The 24,512-nt window shown below is 44.2% G+C and overlaps 1 protein-coding gene across 2 annotated transcripts in view; it reads left to right on the plus strand.

The window, feature by feature from the left end:
- The window catches only part of SLC14A2 (solute carrier family 14 member 2), a 413,945-nt gene that overhangs the window by 336,434 nt on the left and 52,999 nt on the right, over window positions 1–24,512 (plus strand). For both annotated transcript variants that reach the window (XM_084778783.1, XM_084778784.1), the window contains 3 exons: window positions 16,207–16,389; window positions 18,260–18,440; window positions 19,437–19,626. In XM_084778783.1, coding sequence (XP_084634909.1) covers window positions 16,216–16,389; window positions 18,260–18,440; window positions 19,437–19,626 — 545 coding nt within the window. In that variant the 5' untranslated portion in view covers window positions 16,207–16,215. The remainder of the gene's footprint in view (window positions 1–16,206; window positions 16,390–18,259; window positions 18,441–19,436; window positions 19,627–24,512) is intronic.

Here is a 24,512-nt window from a genome sequence, read left to right on the forward strand (position 1 = left end):
TGAGGCCTCCAGTGGGGGGGAGGGGGGCAGAAATGAAGGACGGCAATGGGAAAGGGAATGACTCTGTCTTTCCAGATGCATCCATCTTTGCACAGTGTGTCTGGGGGCTCCATGGCAATCTACCTTTCTCTGCATTGAGATAACTTGTTTCCCAGAGACAACAAATGGAGATTCAAGTTGTTGGTTTTTTTGTTTTTTTTTTTTTAATTCAAGTCTGGGTCTTAATAAAAACCATAACCCATTCGGCTGGAGAGCGGGAAGAGAAAAAATAGTGCCAGGCTCATCTATCATTCCCACTTGAGGTCTCTCACCTGTCCTGAGATGCTTGAAATCCATGTTCCTTTAGCCTACTGGGGGGGAGGAGGGCGTTTTCCCCACCAAACGCCGTTCTAATTATCCCTTCCCCCATTGCCCTCACAAAACACATTCTGGTTCCCTCCTCACAGCCTATCAGTAGGATTCAACAGAGGAAACAGAAGCCACTGTAGGTATCATAAGCAGAAATGGATTCTGGATATTTAAGGGCTTGGAAATTTTGAAATAGGGTTGCAGGAAGCCACCGCTGATTAACTGTACTTAAATTCCAGCCAATGGTTTAGAGGACTAGAAAGTCAGAGTCATTTACTCTCAACCCCAGAGATGTGATGACTGTGTGCTGAGATGCAGGGAAAGTTCATGTATCCTCAGACTCCACGTCACAGGAAAAGAGATGGGAGACAGGAAGAAGCCTTCTGCTTCGCCGCCACTGCCTATGGTTTGCCTGAGGATCTAGATTCAGGGCTGGAGAGATGCTCAGCCGTTAAGAGCACTTGCTGCAGAGAGGACCAGAATTTGGTCCCCAGCACACATATCAGTGGGCACCAAGACCTGTAACTCAGCTCCAGAGAATCCAGTGCTCTCTTATGGCCTCTGAAGGTGTACACATGTGCGCGCGCGCACACACACACACACACACCACACACATTGTTACATACCAATATTGATAAAGCCCGATTTTATTCTTAAAAGCTACCTAAAGAACTTTAGAGACCCAATCCCAGAATAGTACAGTACATACTAAAAGGAGGACTTAGTGAGCCAAAGAATATTTCTACCACACGAATTTCCCATACAATGCGTTCATTTTATCTCATGACCACAGCTCTAACTACCATTAAGTACCCAAACAGCAGGGAACATGACTTTACATTTTTCAGCTGCGAACCTTGCAGATGGAAGGCCTTTGCTAAGGATGGACAAACAATTAAATGACAAAGCACATTGTTTTCAATTTTGTCTTAATTTTCTCTCTGATTTTGTCATGAATTTAAATATGCCTTATACATTTAACCTATTTGAAGTCATTGTATGATATTATTACTTGGCAACGTCCCCAAAGGGGAGCTGTGAGGTGGGTGTACACATACAGCCCTTAATTAGCAAGTTGACTGTGTATTCCAAACTAATCACAAGAAAATGGGGCTTCTCCTCCCAAATGCTGTCTCTACATTATGAGATTCAACCATTAAGCAATTAACTTCAAAACTGAGAAGACAACAGATTTTCTTACAGAATCTGTCATCTTATTTTATCCTATGCCATCCTCATAATGTCTCCAGTGAGCCAAAGCTTTTTATACTATTTTCTAGTAATAGTAGTAGTAATCAATGATATTGAATAATAATTGATTACTGAATAATTAATAAATTAATATTATTACTAATCAAGAAGATAATGTAAGTGACCATATCTACCTCATAGTAAGTGCTCAATGAATACTAGCACTTCCTTCTTCCCTCAACAGCCCTCCTTTTTTGGGTTTTGTTTTGTTTTGTTTTGTTTTTTTGTTTTTTTTTTTTGTTTTTTGGTTTTTGTTTTTGGTTGTTTTTCAAGACAGGGTTTCTCTGTATAGTCCTGGATGTCCTGGACTGACTTTATAGACCAGGCTGGCCTTGAACTCACAGAGATCCACCTGCCTCTGCCTCCCTGAGTGCTGGGATTACAGCGTGCACCACCGTGCCTGGCTCAAATTCTTTCTAGCATTAAAAAGTAGACATATCTGAGTTCCTGCTAAGAGGTCCTCCAATGAAGGGGTAATAGTAGCTTTTCTATTATCTTTGCATGTGACAGATTGCTCACTCTTGACAGCTTAAAGCAGTAAAAACTCATCTTCTCACTATGTTTGGATGAAAATGACAAGGGCACTAAGGCTTAAGATGCTCCAGTGAAACTTCAGTAAAGATGCTAGCCAAGGATGCTAACTTCTGACCCTGAGAGGGTCACTGTCAAAGTGGCTCCTGCAGGACTGGTGAGGTGGGGCTGGCCCCAGTAAGAGACCTTTATGAGGAACACCATGAGATTCTTGAGCGTAAGGATGACCTGGAAGCATCTCTGCCAAATCTGGTGAACCAAATGCAATGCTAAAGTAGATGTGTCTTTCATAATCTCCCGTTCTGAAATCAGAGCAAGAGAGCAGCCCATCCTTTCCATGGTGGTCTGCTAGCTACAGAGCTCGACTGTATGAGCACAAGGAGGCCAGTAGCAGTGAAGGCCACCTTTCTGGCTGGTTATCTCATCTAAAAGCAGCCTAAACTGGCTCTTCCAGGTATGCTATGGAAGGACTTTTGAGTAAAAAGGTGACTATGCTCTTTAAATATAAAAATTGGAATAACAAGTTCTTTCTGCTTTTCTCTGTTTTCCCTGTTTCTCTGTCTTTATCTGGTGATAAAGACTACAGATACCACTCTAAAGAAATAGAAACGCCTCTCAAGTTTTGCACTTCTTTAGCTTTATGATAATTTATATTTCTTTGGATAAATTAATGTCAAATTAAATATAATAATTCATATATCTCACATGGCTTATATAAAGTCTAGTTGTAGCAGTAGACACAGGAAGATCAAGTGCTCAAAGTCATCTTTGGCTAATTCAAGCAAATACGAGGCCTGACAGGCTACCTTGTCTCAAAAATAAAATTAAACTAAAATAGTTCATAAGACATGATCCTATGTCTGAAAAACTATTTTTTTTTCTGTCCACTTCTCATGCTGCTTGGGCTATGAACAGAGAGCTGTCTGCAAGGACACTCTCTGGTGTTCATGGTGACCAATTCTGAATTCAGCAAGCAGTAATGAGTTTTTGTTCTATTCGTTTACTCTCAAGTATGAGCAGGAGAGCAAGAATGTGGTTCCTTGGTAGGCTGCATTGCCATCTTACTTTCTGTGAACATCCCTTAGAATGGCTGCATCTTCAAGCCACAAGTGTCAGCAGACATGTCATAGGTATGCCATGGGTGCAAGGCTTTGAGTGACTGAAGCCAAAGATAGCAGATTGACATCTAATTGGATTGCTTGTCTCTGCATCTCTACGATCCCTGTACTTACTCCTGTCTGGAGGTGGAGCACTCACAGAGGAATGTCACTGATCAGTGAACCCTCCCCTCCACACCCCTGGGGGAATTTCAGCTCTCATTAGTTCAGAGTCAACTGCCTCAGCCTTGAGTGTGAAGGGATTAACAACATCACCAGCTTGACAATAGACTCAACCCACAGGAGGAAACACCCTAAGAGAAGGATGTGCCCATCAGAAGTGTAAAATATAAAGAAATAAGTAGGACAAAAGAGCCTTTAGTACCCAATCGAAAGTTCTATTAAAAGCTAATCTTAGGGCAATAGTATTAAACATCATTTTAGGACGTACATCTTCATGACCGTCTTTCACTCGTCCATACTTCTTTGCAGTTTCTGGTTGTCATGGTTACTCTTGCCAAGCTGATTGCATTGAGTAGCACCTAGGAGATTAATGAAGCACACCTCCACTGTGTCTGTGAGGACATTTCCAGGGACCATCATCAGATCTTGAGGACTCTTTCCTAAAGAATGGTGTTATCCACTGATGGGTTCGAATTCTGAATAGTCCATTGGGAGGGTATGGAACTGTGGAAAGTGGGGTCTGGTTGGAGGATGTAAGCTGCAAGGAGCTTGTCCTCAGGAGCCATGCTTTCCCTGGCCCTTCCCACTCTGTTTCTGTCTTCCATGCCGTGACGCTTACTACCCCTTTCCTGTCACAGTGCACTAAAGCCTTGGAAGGTGTGAGCAAAATACATCCTTCCTGCTTCGTATTGTTCCTGTCACATAATTTGTCATCATGACACAAATCCTGACAACACATTCATTCTGCAGCTTGAATGGGTCAATCTTTTGTTTCACAGATGAAACCTACACATTGCAGTGTTTAGCCTCCCTGTGTTCTGGCAAGTAAATACTAGTGACATAACTTAATATGTCTTTCTACCTTTATCTCCTACCCACCTCCATCTACCTGTGGGGAACATTGCAGCAGGGGTGATTTTTTTTCCTTGCTCATTTTTTTAATTCCTTGTGATTGGCTCCTTTAATAGATGTTCAGTAAACACTTGAATGACTAGTATCCAACACAGGATTTATTATGGAGAAATCAGTGCTTTGAAAAGATTAGCCTTTCTAAATATTTATTCTAGCAAATCCTCTCACTAAATCTCTGTAGTTGGAGTTGTTAGAGCTGGTGACCAATCCCAGGAAAGGGTGAGAGGAGCGCGGCAGGAGAGGACACTTGTTGACAGTTGCTATACACCAGACAGTATCCTGGGTCCACCACATACTTCCTTATGAGGCAGTTTTCAACATCCCTGCCTCACAGATCCAGAGGGATCTGTGCCCAGCGTGGCCCCATAGTAAGTGGTACGGCTGAGTTTGGCTGTACTCCTGGTCCCATGCTCTTTTTATGCCTCTACTATGGCTATCCCAGTGGGCTTTGCTCAACAGAACTCATCGTCCTTTTTGAAAACATGTGCTCAAATATTTTTAACCCTCAAGTGTGTAACTCCACCTTTTCATAGTCATTGACATTCAAATATAGACAAAGCATCAGTCATGTTTGAGATGCTAGAAGACAAACACATTGGCAAATGCCTTTAGAGACCTCCAGAAGCTAAATGGCCCTTAATACAAAACCACCAAGCCCAACCCTAAGCAGCTTCTTAGAGAATCTGAAGGAAGCTGACTTTGGTAATCTGGTTAGGGTTAAAAGAGAAGGAACTGCATTAAAACTGAGACTGTGAGGTCCTCAGCTCCATTCCTAGTCTTTGCTTCCTCCTTGGCTAAACTGGTCCAGTTATGTCTATTTTCCTGGTTTTCCAGTAGCCACAGGGCAGTGCGAGCAGGACTCACCTGTTCCTCTGTCCTTTGCAGTTGGTAGAACAAGGGGCAGAAGAGAAAAGGCAACAGCCTGGGAAGCCTCAGCTTGAAGGCCGCTGCCCTTTAGAGCAGGATGCAAGGCTTAGGGACGGTCAACTGTGTTCCAGTGCATCCCGCCTCATCCCAGCTCCCTTTCTTCTCCGCGCATCCTCCAGCTGCAGCATCCCTACTTCTCCTCTGCAGCACCTCTCCGCTGCCTTTTCTCTCCTGTCCCATCCCTCCCTCCTCATCCCTCACCTTCTCTCATCCGTACATCTCACCTCTTTCTGCTCCAGGGCTTTCTCCCTTCTCCCCTTGATATTGCACAAACTCTGGTTTACTACTAATGTCTTGACTGATGTCCTCCATCTAAATTCCTCTGTTGTTCCATTGTTATAAACTGAACTTTATAACACTATTCCATAAAATCACTGTGCCAGTTAGCTTTTTATCAACTTGACACAAACTGTGCCATCGTGGAAGAAAGCACGTCAGCTGAAAACAAAAATGTCTCCCTATGGTGGGTCTGTAGGCAAGTTGGAAGGTACATTTTCTTGATTAATGATTGATGCATGAGGGGCCCGTTCCACTGTAGATGGTGTACCCCCTGGGCATGTGGTCCTAGCCATGAGAAAGCAGGCAGACTGAGCAAGCCAATAAGCATCATGCAGCCAAGGTCTCTGCTTCTGTTCCTGCCTCCAGGTTCCAGCCCTAAGTTCCTGCCATGACTTCCTTCATAATGGACTGTAGCTAGTAAGCCAAATAATTCCTTTCTTCACCAAGTTGTCTTTAGTCAGTGTTTTACCTCAACACTAGAAACATCACTAAGATAGTCAAGAATTTTGATTCACCTCCACTGAGGTCCAGAGGGTTATGCATCTGTCTTCCTCGGGGCTAAAAATACCAAGAAACCATCTGTCTCCCCTCCGCAGTTGCATCTGCTTTGCAGAGCAAAGGAAGAGCCATTATGGAATATGTGAATTACTGAGGGAGTCCCATTTCCATAAGCTACATACTTTATTTCTGAGATTGCACGCCACCTGCAGCTAGCTTCCTCAGGAGCTTGCTGTTGGTATGACCCTGAGAAGGCTCTGGAGGAGAGCACAATTTGCCTTCCTCGGGCCATGACACATGCTGAAAATGCTGGGGTGTTGTCACTTTGTTTCATCCGGAATCAGAAGACGTAAATAGTCTTTACAGTCATGAACTGAGTTTTTGTTGTGTTTTGGTCTTGTTGCTAAATGAAATCTGGTTTTGCTTATTTTCCGAATGATTTGGCCACTAAGCATAAATTCTGGAATCCATGAAGATTGCTTCCATGCCTCTCTCTCTTCATCCCACTTCCTGTTGTTTGGCGTTCCCTACGCCTCAGTGGCAGCAATCCCAGGTTACACCTCAACACCTGTGTGAAGGAGCTGAGCGATCACGTGACTCCTTCACTCACAGATCCCGCTTCTGAGATAGGGCTGAGAGGCTGCCTTTCTACCCTCCCTGGTGAAGCTGGTATTTGCCACTCACCTGGAGTGGGCAGGCAGCAAAATGTTTACAGTCTGAACAAAGAAAGACTTTAGTCAAACTCTTGGCTTGATTGCACATTAGCATTGCCTGTGGTGCTTTTAAGCCCCACCCCCACCTCCCATCCCCCCCAGTGCTCTATGTGGAAAGAACCATTCAGTCAAGACCTCTAGAGGAGAGGACCTGATCATAATATTTTCTTAAAGATGTCATGTTGATCAATATTGAGGATTTGTGCTCTGAGGGCTTGAAATAAGGAGCTGTCACATCTAACCAGTGAGCTTCAGTTCTCCTTGATTGGCCAGCAAAAAACAGTTGGGAAGGGCAGGCTCTGTAAACTTCTGTACTTCTATCACTCGCTATATTGCAGGCTGGCCAGGTGTGGCTAGGCACAGTCGGCGTCTTTCCCTGGAGGTATAATTTTCCCTATCATGGACTCCTCAACACCTTCAGGTCACTGTCAGAGCCAAAACCTCTCCTACCAGTCCGTCACCTACTGTGCTTGCTACCAAGGCAGTCTAAGTGGATGATTCGAGATCATCATCATAGAAAATGCCACCTGAAGCCAATTTTGAAGAACTGTAGGTTCTGTGGGGGAAATTCATTGCCTAGAAGGACTCCTGCCGATGTCATGTCTTGCTGAGACACGCTGTACAAAGGCAAGGAGGAGGCACAACCCCCGGATGCTCAGCTAACTTAATCAAGCCCTGGTGCTCCTGCTGGTACCTAAGAGAAACCTAAGATTTAACACCAGACCATTGACTGCCTCCCTCAGCTTACCTAATGGGACTCTAGTGCCGTCCTGCAAGAGGGGCCCTCGGTACTCGTGACTTTGATGCTCTCTGAATCAGAGGGTCCTGGAATGGCACCTGATGAGCTATATCCAAAGTTCCACCCACCCAGGGCCAGCCCTTCCTTCTCACCCACATAGGCCTTGCTTTTTTAAAAAACAAACATCTATTCAGAAGAAAGGATCGATGGGATTTTGTTGGTTGGTTTTAAAGTAAAGATGGCACCTTTTTGTGATAGACTTTTCCTAGGGAAGACGGCACACAGTCTACTCACCCCAGAAAGGAAACCCATGACAGATCAAGTAATGATTTTGACAAAGTTCAATGTAATGAACCAATTTTTTTAATTGGTGTTACTAAGAGGAGTGTGGGTGAGGAGTTACTTATAAGCAAGGAGGACTCAAAAGCAGCTCTGTCACTGAAAATCCCACTCCAACACGATGGCTCATGAAAGCTGCGCCTGGAGCACTCTAACAGAGTTCGCAGGCAGCTCAACCATCTAAGAAAACTCTGCTATCTGCAGTCTGGCCACTCAGGATCTGCTCCCCAGCAGTCATTTGCTGCTCTTTATCTTGCTGTGGAGTGGCCCTCCAGACCCCTGCGGGTTTTTATTCTGCCAGACATGAGACCCTTCAATTACCTCCAGACTCCAGGAAGCTCCCCCTCCCTCCTCAAGGGGGCGTTGCAGTTGGAAAGAGAATGTCATATAAGTACTTAAGAATGAACAAAGACCTTGGGTCAAGTACAGAAAGACCAAGTCCCTGCCTGGGTGAGGAAAGGGTCATGTGCCTGCATGTAGCAAGCAAAGGCCTCATTGTATGAGAAAGAGACATGTGCTCTTACATGGAATCCAAGGTCATAAGCTTCAAGTACACAAAATTGAGCTCTAGGGAGCATCAGAGACCCTTCAGCCCATAGTGTGTCAAGGAGCGAAATCTTCAGAGAAAGGTCCAGGATCCACAGCAAAGGAGTTGATGATGCCACTGTAGAAAGAGCTCAGGTTTGAGCATGAGGGTACCGGCTCAGTTCAGGTCCTGGGTCAACTTCCTATGTGACTTCAGGCTAGTACTCTCATTTCTTTAGGCCAGTCAAAAGAGTGAAGCAGTATCTCTCCCTCTCTCTCTCCCGCCACCATCACCCCCACCCCTGCTATAGCAGCAATAGGTGATGACTGAAGACACAATGCCCATGACAGTCCAAAACACTCCAGTATTTGGAGTCACAATTTACAGTCTCCAGTGATTATTTTATTAATTCACTAATTCATTCATTCAGTAAAAAATATTTGTTAAGTACCTACTAGGTAAACAATACTGTTCCATAAGGCAACTGTCCTTAATGGCTTCCTATTTGTCCATAAGAGATGACATATAAGCAGCAATGGCAGAGATAACCCCATGAGATAGGCACTGTTTTTGTCTCTGTCTCATAGGTAAAAATGACCAAACAGAGGCAGAGAGGAGATAGGGACCTTTCCCAAGATTCGAACCAGTAAGTCTGGCTCTATGCAACCTCGATTCAATAACATTAAGATTAACTACCCAAATCCACCAGGCACACACACACACACACACACAGAGAGAGAGAGAGAGAGAGAGAGAGAGAGAGAGAGGGAGGGAGAGAGAGAGAGAGAGAGAGAGACGGGGTGTTCTTTCAAATATACCCTAAGCACCACCACCCAGGCCAGAAGAGAGTTAGGAGTGCCTGTGGGAATTCAGAAGGGAAATGTGGCAGTGAAGAGCTAGATCATAGGGCAGAGGTTCAGGAGCTAACAGAGAGCCATGCACATCAAAGTGAAGCTGAGCTGGGCCTGAGATGGCCTGATGCAGAGAACATGTGCTAATACAGGGAGGCATACATGGAGAAAAACCTGATGATTTAGTAATTGCCTCTGATGGGGTGCAGTGAGGCATGGGTGTGATATATAGAAAGAATACTGAGGGGCCACCCCACATTAAAAGTATCAGCTGAGAAGGGTATGGCCACCCCTTGCAAACGCGTTTTCAATCTCATTAATATCTCAGGAGAAGCATCAAGGGAAGGGGTCAATTCTTACTCCCAGGGTTACAACCAGAGTTCCCCTGCCACCTACAGTACCCCAGCCAGGACCTGCAGAAGAACCCAAAAGATACAGCACAGGCCTACTGGTCAGCAGCTGTTTCTAGGTCCAGACAGTCTGCAGCTGGCCAGAAAGGCTATGTTACGTCTGACCCTGTCCCTCCCAACCTGGACCTCTGGCTAGAGAGTCAGTGCAGATAAGCTTTGGTGGGCTGGAGCTGCCAAGAAAAACTCAGAGCATCCCTCATAAATGATAGAACCGAGCCAGCCTCTTACACAACTCACTCTGAGAAAGGTACAGCTCACCCTGGCCCAGTTACTAAACTGTTCGCTCACTCTACCTGCCTGGTGCTCTCCCTGCCTAGTGACTGACCAAAGTTACAGGGGTCCCCAAGGGTCTGGAGCCTTGTCTAGTGAACCGAACCCAAGGAAAACCCAGAGGGCTGCCCCCAGAAAAAAAGAAAGCTTAGGATCAATCAAGCCTCAACTTCTCTCTAAGTAGAAATGGTTCATGTGTTGACATGATAAACAAAACTTGAACCAGAAAGGGTGAAAACATTGGGGGGGGGCAGGGTGGGAGGCTGTGTTAGCCTCATAAATCTGAGGGCTTCCACTAATTGGGCCTGGTCACATTAAAAACAATCAGCCTCCTGGGACCTGTGGACTATCAGCCAATAGGAGTAAAAGTGCTAGAAAATGGACGGCAACAGGCACCCCTGCCCTTGGATCCTAAGACTGAAAAACAGTATGGAGCTCTTCCAGGCATCGATTGCAGAACGAGTCAATTCAACACATCACCTGCTAATCACTCTTTCCTCTCCAGAGCTACCTCAGAACTGTGTGAATGAGCCGTGTGAGACTCAGCCTGTAACTACATTTAAACCTAAGAGACCATGGTGGGGAGAGCACTTTGACAGGACACTAACCCTCCAGCGCCAGGCCCAGTGCCACTCAGGGCAGCAAGAGCAGGCTGGGTGGAAACTAGCCTTTCCCCTTTGGCCATGGGTATGTTTTTGTAGTTCTGTAAGGAATAAACACAATCTTTTAGAGAAAATAGCCAAAATAAGACTTCAAAATTTGAGCAATGGGTCAGGGATCACATTTTCTTGACATTAGAAAGAGACCCAGGGTCTCCGTCTTCATCTTTGATGGTGACACCCTCCCCATGTGACACTGGGGAATTCCTGGCACAATTTAGATTTTTTTTTTCAGACCTTTTGATCTGGAGTATGATTCTCTTACTTGTCCATGGATCAAAGACCTAACATGAACACGGGATCTCTGTGCCCCTGGCACGGGAAAAGCAAGCAGACCAGGCTTACCCTGTATGGCCACGCACACCCCTCGGTGCCTACTACTCACTGCCTTTCCTCACCATTCAAGCTCAGCTCTTCTTAGACAGGCCTGGGGACCTTTCAACTTAAGGGGAGGCTATGAGTCACAGTAGGTACCCAATAAAAAGGGCTCTTGCAAAGAGAGTGGAGAACCCTGTCTGTTTGGGAAGCTGGGCTTTATTGTGCCATGTGGGGCTGATCCAAATAGCCTTTCTGTCGGTACTTCTGAGGGAGAAGAGAAGGTGAGGGGCAGCCAAGGAGAGAGAGAACACGCCAAACAGATCATTATGTGTTCTTGGAAGCCAGTTTAATGGACTGGCTCAAAGCAGGGCTGGGAACAGACTCTAAGGCCCTCAGTCAGGACGTGGCTGGGGCACAGTTCCACATTCAGTTCTACCCAGCGGCGACGCCTTATGGAAACTTTTGAAAGACTCTTTGAGATTCAGAAACACAAATATCACGTGTTTTCTCTCGGATGCAGAATCTAGATTTAAACATATCTATGAAAGTAGAAGGGAGACTATGCTGAAACAGTAGAAAAGAAAAACAAAATATCACATTTTTCTTCATGTGGAACCTTAGAACCTCGTGTGTGTGTGTGTGTGTGTGTGTGTGTGTGTGTGTGTGTGTATGTGTGTGTGTGTGTGTGTGTGTGGTGTATGTGTGTGTGTGTGTAACAGGAAAGGAGAAGGTGAACTATTTGGGGGGCAGGATGGGAACCAGCAAGGAGTGGGGGGGGGCAGAGGTAGGGGAGAATATTGGGGTTGAGAAAATATGAGCAAAATATCATGATACATATGTATGGAAATGTTATAATGAAACCAATTATTTCATATGCTACAAGTGTAAAACAAAAGAGGGAGGAGGGAAGGAGAGGGACAGTGATTCTGTTTTAGATCAGATTTCTTTCCCTTGCTCTGATTGTGCTAACCATCCTTCTCTTCAATTTGGACGCGCTAGAAGGAAAATTAAAAGCACAGGCTGCCTACTGTGTGCCAGCAACTAAGTCAGCACTTTTATTGTCCCAGGAATCCTAGATTGCCCTTTGAAGAGGGCAACGTGGCGGCCTGCACACTATAAGTGGCTAGAGCATTTTCCAAGCACAGGGACTTTCTCTTTACAAGGCCATTTCTGCCACTCGTCTCACCACCGCCCTCGAGCCAAAACTGCCCATGTTTTAACAGGATAAACATTCCCATGGCAGAGGAACGCTGTGTTCCCTAGAGGAGACACAAGCACATCGTTCCTACGGAGGCCATGTGGGCTTATGAAGCTGATTGCTGGACTGAGGGCCTGGACTGGCGCCTAGGGTTCAGCAGCAGCTCTGGGGCCTCAGCTAGGCCCCCACAAGGCCATGGGAGCTAGAGCTAATCTTGACATCGCAGCAAACTTCCAGTGCTGCGTGGCTCTGCTTTCTGTAGACACCGCGGCTCAAGGTGAGATGTCTCTGGCAAATACAGATGGCACTGTAGCCGCCTGCAAAAACATTGTTATCTGCTTCTCTGTGGCTTGGTTTTCTAGGAGAAAGTTGCATGTATACAGCAGGGTCTTGGGCAGAGAAGAAAGTGGCTTTTTGGCGAGTACTTCCCTTACATAAAATCTATCAAGATGCATATAATCACTTTTATTGGCAAGATTTTCTTCTTGCTTGGTTGATATACAAAATGATCAATATATATCTTGTAGTTGATAATGACATAGGGTCAATAAAATATAATATTTTTAAAACTTATCATCATCATCATCATCATCATCATCATCATCATTCAACAAGACCATTAGTGGATTTTGCATGGGTCCTTCCAGAACATCTTCAGTCCACCCAGATGCATGGATGCCTGTCATGTCTGGTATCCTTGCTATTGTTTCAGTTGAAATGTTTACCAAGGGCTCAGAGATGCTGTATCACCTTTGGGCCACTAGAGGGGGAGAGAGCATTGGGGGACAGATCCACAGTGTCCTTGTGCTCTGACTTCTGCTTTCTCAGAAACCTTTCAGTAAGTCCCTCCAGCAGTATGTCCATCCCTCACTGGAATCCCACCTGCAGAGTCAGATTAGGGAGAGGAGGACCCCATTCCAGATGGACAATGCCATCAACGCAGGCTGAATGTTGTTTTTGTAGAGCCACATAAAACTCAGCTCTAGTTTAATGAGCTGATCTTAGGAGCACAAACAGGTACTAGTCGTGGCGAGGGCTATGGCCGCAATGCCGAGCTGGGGGTGGACACCCTCTTCTCCCAAGATCTACAAAGATTCCTGGGGAAACGTGTCCATTTTTCCTGTCATTTGGACCCGTACTTAAAGCCCCTTCCTCTTTCCTTGCCTCCTGCCCGTTTTCCTTCTGTTCCTCTTTATATTTAGTGTTAATTATCAAGTATGTACTATGTGCCAAGAGCTGTGCCAGGAGCCAGAGACAGTGAGGGACATGAGGAGAATGGACCACTGTCCTTATGAGTCTTGGGTTCTGGGAAATGTAGTCAAAATCCACAAATCAGCTATAACGAAAAATATTGGGCCACAGCAATATTTGTTTCTACATAATCCTTGTAGTTCACAGAAGTCTCCAAATGGCTTAAGAGAGTGGTCATGTACCAGCTGTGTATTTTCATGAGGCAGAGACCCCTTGTCATTGCTGGCGGTTGTTTCCAATCCAAGGTGGGTCTGAGAAGGCTTCTCAAACAAGGTAACTGGAACAAACCCCACCAACTAAAGAGCAAAGGACAGACAGACCTTCCAAATCACAGGCCTGCGCTTGCAGTGCCACTTCCATAGAAGAAGCTCAACACTATCCACTGACCAACAGCAGTCCTGTGTAGAGCCCAGAGCCATGGGTCAGAGAAGCTTGAGACCAGCTAAGTCATGTGGGAATTTGTGATAGACCCTTGCTTGCATGTTAAAGATGTGAGTTTTGATCTGAAGTCGTCTGATTTTTGTTTTGTTTTGTTTTGTTTTGTTTTGTTTGTGAGGGAGGAGGTTAGTAAGGTTGGTGGCTGGGGTTTGTTATTTTAGACAGTCTCAGGCTGGCCTGGTCCTGGTAACATAACCCAAGCTCAAGGTTGCAGAACTCCTCCTGCATCAGCCTCCGATGTGCTGGGACCGGAAGGGCACACCACCATGCCCAGCTTCGTTGAGGGTTTTAAGGATAGAACCATTTTTTACTGGGTTGGCACATTCTCATGAAACTGCCCTATAGAGCGTGGCTTGAAGTATCAAGAGGAAAACCAGACATGTCCAGATGGTAATGAGCAGAGAAGAGGCAAGAGAGGGTGACAGCAAGCTGACAGTGACTGTGAACGTAAGGATGTTTGGTGAGGGCGGACAGAATCACTAGGGTTGGAGAGTGACAGAAGAGGGACCAATAAGGCTGACTCTGGTTTTTTCTGCGGATGGCTTAAAATGAGAAATCTTTCAGTGGGGGCTCCTTTGAAGGAAACTAGGATTTGGAAAAGGCAGGGTTTCACTACACCAGCATGAAAGAGGGAGAGAGAAACAAGAGGATCAAAGGGATAAATGGCAAGCCATGACACCTAACTTGGTCACAAAGGAAAGGGATGCCAGCTGGCTGGTAGATTCAGTGGGTCAAAGGTCTCCAGGAAGTTGAAGAGCTGGGTCCTAAGGAGCCACGTGGGCAAGTGAATTGAAAGCATAAGAGGCGGACACCGGAAGAGAGATCTGACTTTTGACAGTTCACATATCAAAATTTCCAAATCCATGCTTTGACTGTGGTGAATGGTGACCGGTGACGAGAAAGAGGAAAAGTATTGCTAGAGGCGAGGAACCAGAGAACAAGCTACGGGCGTTGAACTAGTGTCTGGAGGAAGACGCCCGGTTGGAGCACCGGAAGCCTTTGCTGAGGCAGAGACTTGGAAGTCAGTAGGAGCAGTGAGTAGCTGGAGAGAGGGAGGGGGTCAGGGTGAGTCACAGGGAACACAGCTTCTGTGCACGCAAAGGGAGAGGTGGTCTGAAAGCAGCAGAAGAGGGCAAGAATTCCTGTTGGTGGAATAAGGAAAAGAAATAAGCAAGGAAGTGGTGCTGGTGCAAGGGCAGACAGATCTCGATCCCCTCCAGAAGGGACTTGTGCAATCCTAGAGCAGCACCGACAATAGTGAACATAAGGGATGGCACCTAGCACGCATGGTAGGGATCTGCGGTCCGTGTCCTAGGGAAGGCTTCCTACGACTCAGAAGAGGCAACCCAGGGCAAAGGGGGAAAGGCTCAGTACGACTTGATACTGAGAGGTGACTGTGTGCGGGTTCAAATCCACTCCCGGAACACAGAGAAGTAACTAAAGTCATACATAAAGTGGGGGGGGGTGCAAAGAAGAGCTGAAATAATTGAATGGGAAAGAGATGAGTACTATTGTGAGAGGCAGCGAAATGGAAGAAGAAACTGGGGGCTCCAGCAAAACACGTTCCTGGAGCAAGCCACAGTGCAAGCCTTGCCTTGTAGTGAAGAAGAAAGGAGGCCCACGTGGACGGTAAAGGACCCACATCCTGATTATACACAGCTTTCAGTAGATCATCCCAGGCCTTTGTGCCTCTGCGACACACTGAGGAGGAACAAGAAGAAAGAGACACGAATAGTCACAGGGGACACAGGAGAAAGAAGGGCATTAGAGACCAAGTAAAGCAACATGGTTTCCCTAGCAACACAGAAAGTGCTGGGTTCTGTGTGCATTTGCCAAGGTAAAAATAAATTTTCAACCTACTACCACATGGAGATAGCACAATGGACCACGTGAATGGTAGAGGGAAAACACGCAAATGATAAAAACGCAAGAGACTTTGCCTAGATGGTCAGGCAAATCTTTTAACACAGAAAGAGACATTGTTCTGGGCATGGAAAATTGGAATATTTTAAAGGTAGCACTGTTGTGGATGTAGGACTAGCCTCAGGATGCTCAGGCAACACTGGCTATAGGCACATGAAGTCCTGCCTCTGTCTGGGGACATAGGTCAGTTGGCAGACTGTTTCCCTAGCATGCCCAAAACACTGGATCATGTTCCTGTCACCTCAGAACTCAAAGGGTAGAAACAGAAAGAGTAGAAGTCCAAGGTCATGCTTGGCCAAGTTCAAGGCCAGCCTGGTGACATGAGAGTCTGTCTCAAGCAGTGACATAAATGGAATATACATATGTGTATGCATATGATATAAATGTATGATGTGTGTGTATATGTGTATATAATATACACACCGTTACATCACTGCTTGCCCCTCCAGGTCAGAGGCCATGCCTCCTCATGTGTCTGTCTAACCTTAGCCGAGTCCTTCGTGCCCATTCTCAGGCATCTGTTCTTTCCCCTTCTCTCTTACCAGCCATGACAGATGAGTGACCATCCACTGAAGGAGATGTCTGACAGCAACAGCAGCCCTCTCTTACCAGAGCCTCTTTCCAGCAGATATAAGCTCTATGAGTCAGAGCTAAGCAGCCCTACCTGGCCTTCCAGCTCCCAGGACACGCACCCAGCCCTTCCCCTGCTGGAAATGCCTGAAGAGAAGGTGAGCACTTGGCCCCACTAGGATTGCCCCTAAGTGGGGCGTCAGAGGCCAAGAGGGTGAGAGATGGTTTGAGCTTTGGTACATTTCCATATGAATTTTAGGATCACATTTTCCATTTCTACAGAAAAAAAAAAGATGACTTGGGCTTTGATCGGGAATTATATTAAATCTGTAGATAAATTTGGGAAACATCGCCATTGTAATAAGACTAAGTTTTCCAATCCATGAACATGGGATATCTTTCCGTTTATTTTTACCTTTTTCTTCTCTCAGTGATGTGTTGTAGTTTTCAGTGAGTAACATTTACACATATTTTGTTAAATTCATCCACAAATATGTTCTACTTATCGGTGCTCTCATGAATAAAACTGTTTTCTTAATTTTAATTTTAGATTTTTTTAATGGTGGGGCATAAAAATAAATGTGATTTGACCTTCTATTCTGTAACTTTGCTAAACTTATTCAAACCTCTAATAAGAACTTTGCAGATGCCTTAAGATATATAAATGGACATGCTGTGGGCAAATAGAGATACAATCTGTAGTTAACTTTTTTCTTTACAATCTATTGTTTTTTAGTCCCTTTCCTTGCCTGTTTGTTTGTGCTAGAACACAATGTTGAGTAGTCATGGCAAGAACAGACTTCCTTGTCTTGGGTTTGATGTTCGAGAAAGGGATTTATAATCTTCCACCATTACATTTAGCACCGCTCATGGGTCTTTAGTAGATGTTCTTTATCAAGCTTAGGAATTCTCCATCTGTTCCTAGCTTGTTGAAAACCAGGAACATTTCAAATGTTCAGCAGCCACCTGCCTTATGAGCTATCATCGTGAAAAAAGCACAGCTTTAAAGAAAGAAGTCTTGGCCAAGGGGTCCAACGATGAACAGATGAGGAGCAGACAAACTGGGATGAGGGAAACAGTCCATCATTACATTTACTAACTTCCAATGGACTTTATCATTTGCCTTAATTACAAATAATACATGCAGTGATTCATACTCATATTGGTAGTACCTGAGGTTTCCATCCAAGTTGTCATGACCAGATTTCTCAGGACTTAGGCTTTGGCGTGAAGAGCTGAAAGTAAGAAGTTTGCTGGGGTGTGCTTGGAGGCAACTCATAAAGATGAGGAAGGGCAGCAGGACCCACCAAAAGGAGAAACTGAGCTATGCAACAGTCGTAATTATAGGCTGTGCTTGATCTCCTGGTGGGCTTTGGGTCTTAGATAGCCTTACAGAACCATCCTGAGTTGGAGTGAGGAGGTCCCATATACCCACCCATCACTGGTTTTAAATTTCATTGCCAGTAGATAGATGTTTATCTATGAACCACAATTATTTTAAATACTATATTCACTGCACTTCAGTATAATTTTCTTTTTCACTTACTTATTTTGTTTTATACATTTACAAATGTTTTTTTAAGGAAAGAAGTCTGTGGGCATCGTTAAGCTGCTGAGAGGAATCCATGTCACAAAGCATTAAGAAAACCTACTGTGCAGAACCTTTACTAGTCTTGTGAAACTCAGGCTTGCATGGGGGGCAGCTTGAGACAAGAGGCGCCAGTCTCATCTTTTATTTCACTGTCCCATAACTCTGCCCAAAATTCTGACAGTGCTCTCTATTCCCAAATGTCCCTACTCTCAAAAGGACAAACCATTTGAAGCCAAGCTTGATAGCACATGCTTATAGTCCCAGCACTCAGACAGAAGACAGAGTGGGGGAGGATGCTTAGCACAAGGCAGCTTACCTGACCTAGGCAGAGAGTTCAAGGTCAGCCTGGGCTACAAGTGAGGCCCTGTCTCAAAGAAAGAACAATAATACGTGAAAGGCATATTATTTGATTTTTTTCTCCTGTCTTTTCCATGAAGGATCTCCGATCATCTGATGAAGACAGCCACATAGTGAAGATTGAAAAACCCAATGAAAGGGGTAAAAGGAGAGAAAGTGAGGTGTCCCGCAGGGCTTCTGCAGGCCGGGGAGGCTTCAGTCTCTTCCAAGCTGTGGGCTATCTCACTGGTGACATGAAGGAATGCAAAAACTGGCTGAAAGGTAAGCAAGTGTCCAGGAAAGAGCAGGGAGGCGGGCCAGAGGAAACCTTTGCTCCAGCATAGACAATGAGGCTGCCCCCTCACTCTCTCATGGCAAGAATTGATTGACACAGTAAAGGGAAATCGATTGACCCCAGGTGGGCATGTACCCAATTAGCCTGTCATTCCTTTTTATAATTAATGCAGTTTGTTAATTTTTAGTCCTTTGCCATTCATTCCTGTGTGGAATCAATAGAGGGCAAATTAGTAACATAATAAATAAGCGTCATGGTCTTTCCTCCACTTGTTCCACAGCCATTTATTATGCCTATTCTGGGCCAAGGAAAGCTCAGCATCACCCTCTCCAAGCTCCAGAGTTCTCTTCTGTTAACCTCTTTCTGAACGTTAATGCCTTAGCAAACACCACACTCTCCCCATCAGTCCCTACCTGCCCCCCACCAGCATGGTTGTCCTGGAAACCAAACCAGAGGAGGCAGAACGTATGTCCTCTCTCCTACACCTGGCTTCTTCTAGGCCCCAATTTAATAATGATTTTCACAGCTGGGCTCTAACAATTTCTTTTCCAACATATTTTCTCGAAGCTACTTTCTTCGCTGCTCAGATACCAGCCCTCAACTGAGTCACACAGCTCTACACAAAGCGAGGGTTTACCTCCCTCCGCACCTCTTCCCTTGGACCAATAAATTTCCCATGGAATGCTCCTGGGGCTCCTTGCCAACCAAGCCAGTGGCTGGAACTGCTTTAAATTGGTCTCAGCATGGTCCCTCAGTCTGTATGGCAAAAACTACCACCCGCTGTAGACCAATTGCTGGGCCACTTAGAGCCTTGGGCTGGATGCCAACACCCACTCCCAACCCCTTCGCTCTCCCACCCCAGGCCAGGCTGAAGGAAGAGAAATACCCTGGCTGGGGCATCCCTGTGCACCTCAGTTTCTGCACCAACCAGTGCTCGAATGCAGAAGGTGTACCCTGCTGACGGCTGTGTCTGTCTCTTGCAGATAAGCCCCTGGTCCTCCAGTTCATAGACTGGGTCCTGCGGGGAGCAGCTCAGGTGATGTTTGTCAACAACCCCCTTAGTGGGCTCCTCATCTTCATAGGACTCCTGATCCAGAACCCATGGTGGACAATTGCTGGGACACTGGGGACAGTGGTCTCAACCTTAGCTGCCCTTGCCTTAAGCCAGGACAGGTAAGTGGTCTGTATGGGCTTATTGCATGGCATGTTTGATTTAGTAGTCAGCCAACCTTAGCCTAGCAGCCACCTAAATGCTCTGTCTTAGTTACTTCTCTATTACTGAGGTAAAACACCATGACCAGAAGCAACTTAGAGAGGAGAGGGTTTATTTACAGCCCATCATCTAAGGGAAATCAAGGCAGGAACCTGGAAGCAGGAGCTGAAGCAGAAGCCATGGACGAGCACGGCTTACTGGCCTGTTCTCATGGCTTTTCAGCCTGATTTCTTATACCATCCAGGACCACATGCCTGGCTGGCAGTGCCTGCAGTGAGATGAGCCCTCCAGGCCTGCCTACAGTCCAATGTGATGAGGGTTTTCCCAAGAATGCTTCCTCCTTCTCAGGAAAGTGTAGTTTGCATAAAGTTGACCAAAAATAAATAGATAGATATAGAGAGAGATAGAGAGATAGATAAAAGATAGATAGATAGATAGATAGATAGATAGATAATAGATAGATATAGAGATAGATAGATAATAGATGATTGATAGATAGATAGATAGATAGATAGATAATAGATAGATAGATAGATAGATAGATAGATAGATAGATAGATAGATAGATAGACAGACTGATAGATCACCTGGACAGCCCCTCTCATGTCAACTTTGGTCAATAAAGATTGCTGCACTAGCTCACAATGGCTAGTGAGCGGCATCATGTTGAGTTTAGCTATGGAGCCTCCTGGAAATACGCCTTCTGAAGAAGACACAAAAGAATGCTTAAGCAGTTGTCTCTCAGAGAGGTTACAAACTGCATTTAGGGAGCAAGATTAATAAGCAGGAACAAGATAGCATATCATGGAGAGTTCACTGAAGCCTGGCATCTCTGAGTATTAGGAAGAGCAGAGATGCACATTTTGTATGGGGGATGGGAGGGTAAAGGGGGGATGATATGGGAGGGGCATCAAGGATTTGGAAAAAACGGAAGCAATAAGAGGAAAGCGCCACAGAGGCAGGCATGGAGGTGGCCTGGCTGATGGGAAATCAAATAACACTAATGAATAGCATTTTGTAGAACTTGACTCTCTTCAGACTTTCTTATATGTTACTCCAATGTTCCTCGAACTGTCCTGATGTTCAGAACCACCTGGGGCGTGACTTGAGAAATACAGTTCAGTCCCAACTTCTTCCCTCTCACCTGTAAATAGTCTCATTCATTGGATCTGGGGAAAGAAAAAAAAACTGGCAACATCTAAAAATTGCAAACACTTTCATTGAGTGTTTGATATATGCTAAGCACATTTTTATTACATTTAGATCTATTTTTTGAAAGCATGTGGTTCATTTTCTTCCAGGTTAGGTATGCAAATAGTGGGACGCCCTGGTATGGCCAGTTTGACAAAGCCCTCTCTCTGTAAGGAGTGTGCAGCCAAGACACAGAACAGTCTGCACAGAGGAAACCCTCACGTGCCGGCGCACATCACAACAGCGCCAGAGCTTCTGGTGACAGTCATGGTGGCCACATCTCCCTGCCTCTCTTCACCCTCTCTTGCCTTTGCTAGAATATGCCTGGAAACTGTTACGTATCACAAATAACGTGACCATGAGCCTTTTGTGCTCATTTGCTGTTTTGGGAAGAGACTTTTAGGTCTCCCAGGAACAACTTCTTATGGTTTAAGAAATTTGAAGAATAAATACTAGATTATCCCATATCTTAAACTTTTCAATTTGGGGACTGCAGATCGTGAATCTTCAGTAACACATTTTAATTAAACTACTCAATAAAATACAACTGATTAGAGTAATTTATATAGAGTAGAGGTAAATAGTATATGAAATTTTGGTTATGTTTGTGGTAGGAGAACTAGATCATACTATAATATATATAATATATGTAATATATATATATATATATATATATATATATATATATATTACAGTGGGCTTCTCGAGAACAATTCTTACCAGTATGCCTGGCTGTTTGTGACTCTCAACATCACACCCAGACTCAGCTAATGGATGAAACAGAGTCTGTATTTTATATTGAGGGTCAAAGGAAGAGCAGTCAAAGGTGCCCACCTAAGTTACTATGCATGGGTGACAGGACACAGACTTGGCCACACCATAAAGTTCCCTTAGGCTCAAGGCCATGCTGCTGTTGTCATTACAGCTGCACAGTGTGGCCCTAGACTTAAGATGGCGGCCAGAACAGCAGTGACCAGAGTGCATTGAGCCTGTCATGCTTCCTCTAGGCCCAGCTAGCGTCCCGTAACCCACTGAGGCAAGTGCATCAGTCAGCTGTCTCCAGCATTGCTCTTTCTTCCCGGTATCTCCTTGGCCATGGTCAGCCTTGTATCAGTCCATCTGGAAGGTTTCTCTCTCTCAGTGGAGAGTATCATTAGAATCTTGAGTCTGTGGGTTTCTTTCAATAACTGTAGTCATTTTACAATATTAATTCTGCCAATCTATAAGTGTGGGGGGAATTTTTCCCTCTTCTATTGTCTTCAATTTCTTTCTCTAATGTTTCAAAGACTTTGCTATGGAAGCCATCACCTCCTTGGTCAGTTTTCTTACTAGGTAGTTTTTAAGTTATTGTGAATGAGACTGTCCCACAGTTTCTTTCTTCATAAATTTGTCCTTGGTGTATAGAAAAGCTACTGAATTGTGCCTGTTGGTTTTTTGATCTTACAACTTTAATGGAAGTATTTATCAGACCTGTGAGTTTCCTGGTATACTCTACAGGGTAGTGTCATAAGTATAGGGTTATGTCATTTTCAAATGGAGACCACTTACTTCTTCCTTTCCTATTTGTATGCTTTGTATTTCTTTTCTTAAATTGCTCTAGTTGAGACTTAGAACACTATATTGAGTGAAATTGGAAAGAGCAGACAATAGCCGCTCGTTCCAAATTTTTAGGAAAGCTTTCAGTTTTTCCCATTTTGTATAATGAGGCCATAGTTTTGATGCAAGTAGTCTCTATTGTGTCAAGGTTTGTTTTTCTATCTCTAGATTCTACAAAGCATTTATCATGAAGAGATGTTGTATTTTTTTTCAAAGTCCTTTCCTGCAGCTATTAAAATTATAATGACTTCTAACCTAATTCTATTACCTTTACTTATTTACATATGTTGAACTCTCCTTACATAGCTACAGTGAAACCAAATTAGCCATAGTGTGTGCTCTTCTTAAGGTGTTTTGGATTCAGTTTGCAGTACTTTATTGGGGGTTTTTATACACGTGCTTATTATGGGTAATGGTCAGAGTGTTGTTGTTGTTGTTGTTGTTGTTGTTATTGTTATTGTTATTGTTGTAGCATTATCTAGTTTTGGAATACAGGCAATGCTGGCTTTGTTATTTTATGAAACCTTTGTTATTTTATGAAACATTTTGAGGAACACTGGTGTTAGATCATTTAATTAGATAGATAACTCAGTAACAAATCTTTCTGGGTCTGTTACCTTAGTCAGTATAACCTTTTCCAGTTTCAACCATTTGCTTGCAAATTTCATAATTTCATTTTTTCTTAACAGCTGAACAATATGTCACTATGTAAATGCACCACACTTTCATTTCCTCCACTGATCAGTTGGTGGACATCCAGGCTGTTACTACTTCCTAGCAGTTGTGAATAAAGCAGCAGTGTATGTGGATATAGCGTCTTCTGTGTGTATTTCCATAAGTGGCAGAGCTAGGTCATACGGCAGATCTACTTGGAATGTCTTCTCGATGCTTGTGGTTTTAGTTCTTTGTATAGACTAGATATTACTCTTCTATCAGACGTACAACTGGAAAAGGTTTTCTTCCACTCTGTGGGCTTTCTCTTCATTAGACTGTTTCTTTTTCAGAAGGTCTACAATCATGAGGCCCACTTGTCAGTATTTTTCCTAAATCTATTGAAAAGATTTTTTTTCATACAACATGTTCTGATTACAGTTTCCCTTCCCCTATTCCTCCCCTCCCATCTGGATCCACAGGCATGTAAGGAATAATAATACATTGCAATACCGATATGATACAATATGCAATATCATACAGATACAATAAGATAAAGCAAATAAATGGAATAGAACAAACGACTAAACAAGAAAAAGAGCCAAAGAAAAAGCACAACAAATGCAAGTATAGACTCAGACAGAGGGGGGAGGTATCTCATTGTTTATACTAATTCCTAAGGAAAAAGTCTTATTCAGAAATGCTCCACCCAGGTCTGGACTTTTCTCAGGTAACTCTCTTTATTGCTGTCCCAATCTCAACTCTTGTTATGGATATGTGTCAGTTTTTATGTCCTCTTGAATTAATTTTAGTATGTTTTATGTATAGGGATGTGTTCATTTCCAAATATTCTAGATTTTTTTGAATATAAGTCTTTAAAATATTCTCACTGCCAATTCAAGAATTTATACTTCAGTCTCCAGTATTTGTGTAGTTTCTTTTTTTAAGATTTATTTTATTTCTAAGTGTGTGTGTGTGTGTGTGTGTGTGTGTGTCTGTGTGTGTGTGTGTGTGTGTGTGTGTGTGTGTGTGTGTGTGTGTGTTTGTATACGCCTGAGTTCAGGTGCCTTCAGAGACCGGAGATATTGGATCCCAGAGAGTTAGAGTTACAGGTGGTTGTAAGCCACACCGTGTGTGTGCTGGGATCAAACTGGGGTCCTGTGGAAGAAGACTATATGCTCTTAGCCACTCAGTCATCTTTCCACCCCCAGTGTATAATTTCTGTGCTTTCCTTCTGTTGATTTATTTAGTTCTACTGCTATCTGATAAAATGCAAGAAGTTACTTCTATTTTTTTTATATGTCTTATGACTTAATTTGTGACTTAGGAATTTTCATAGGCTGGTGAGTGTTTTATATCTGTTGTATGATGAGGTGTGTTTCTTTGGAAATTAAAAATAATATTTTCA

This window comes from Acomys minous (assembly GCF_964271855.1).
Source record: "Acomys minous genome assembly, chromosome: 4".
Taxonomy (NCBI): Eukaryota; Metazoa; Chordata; class Mammalia; order Rodentia; family Muridae; genus Acomys; species Acomys minous.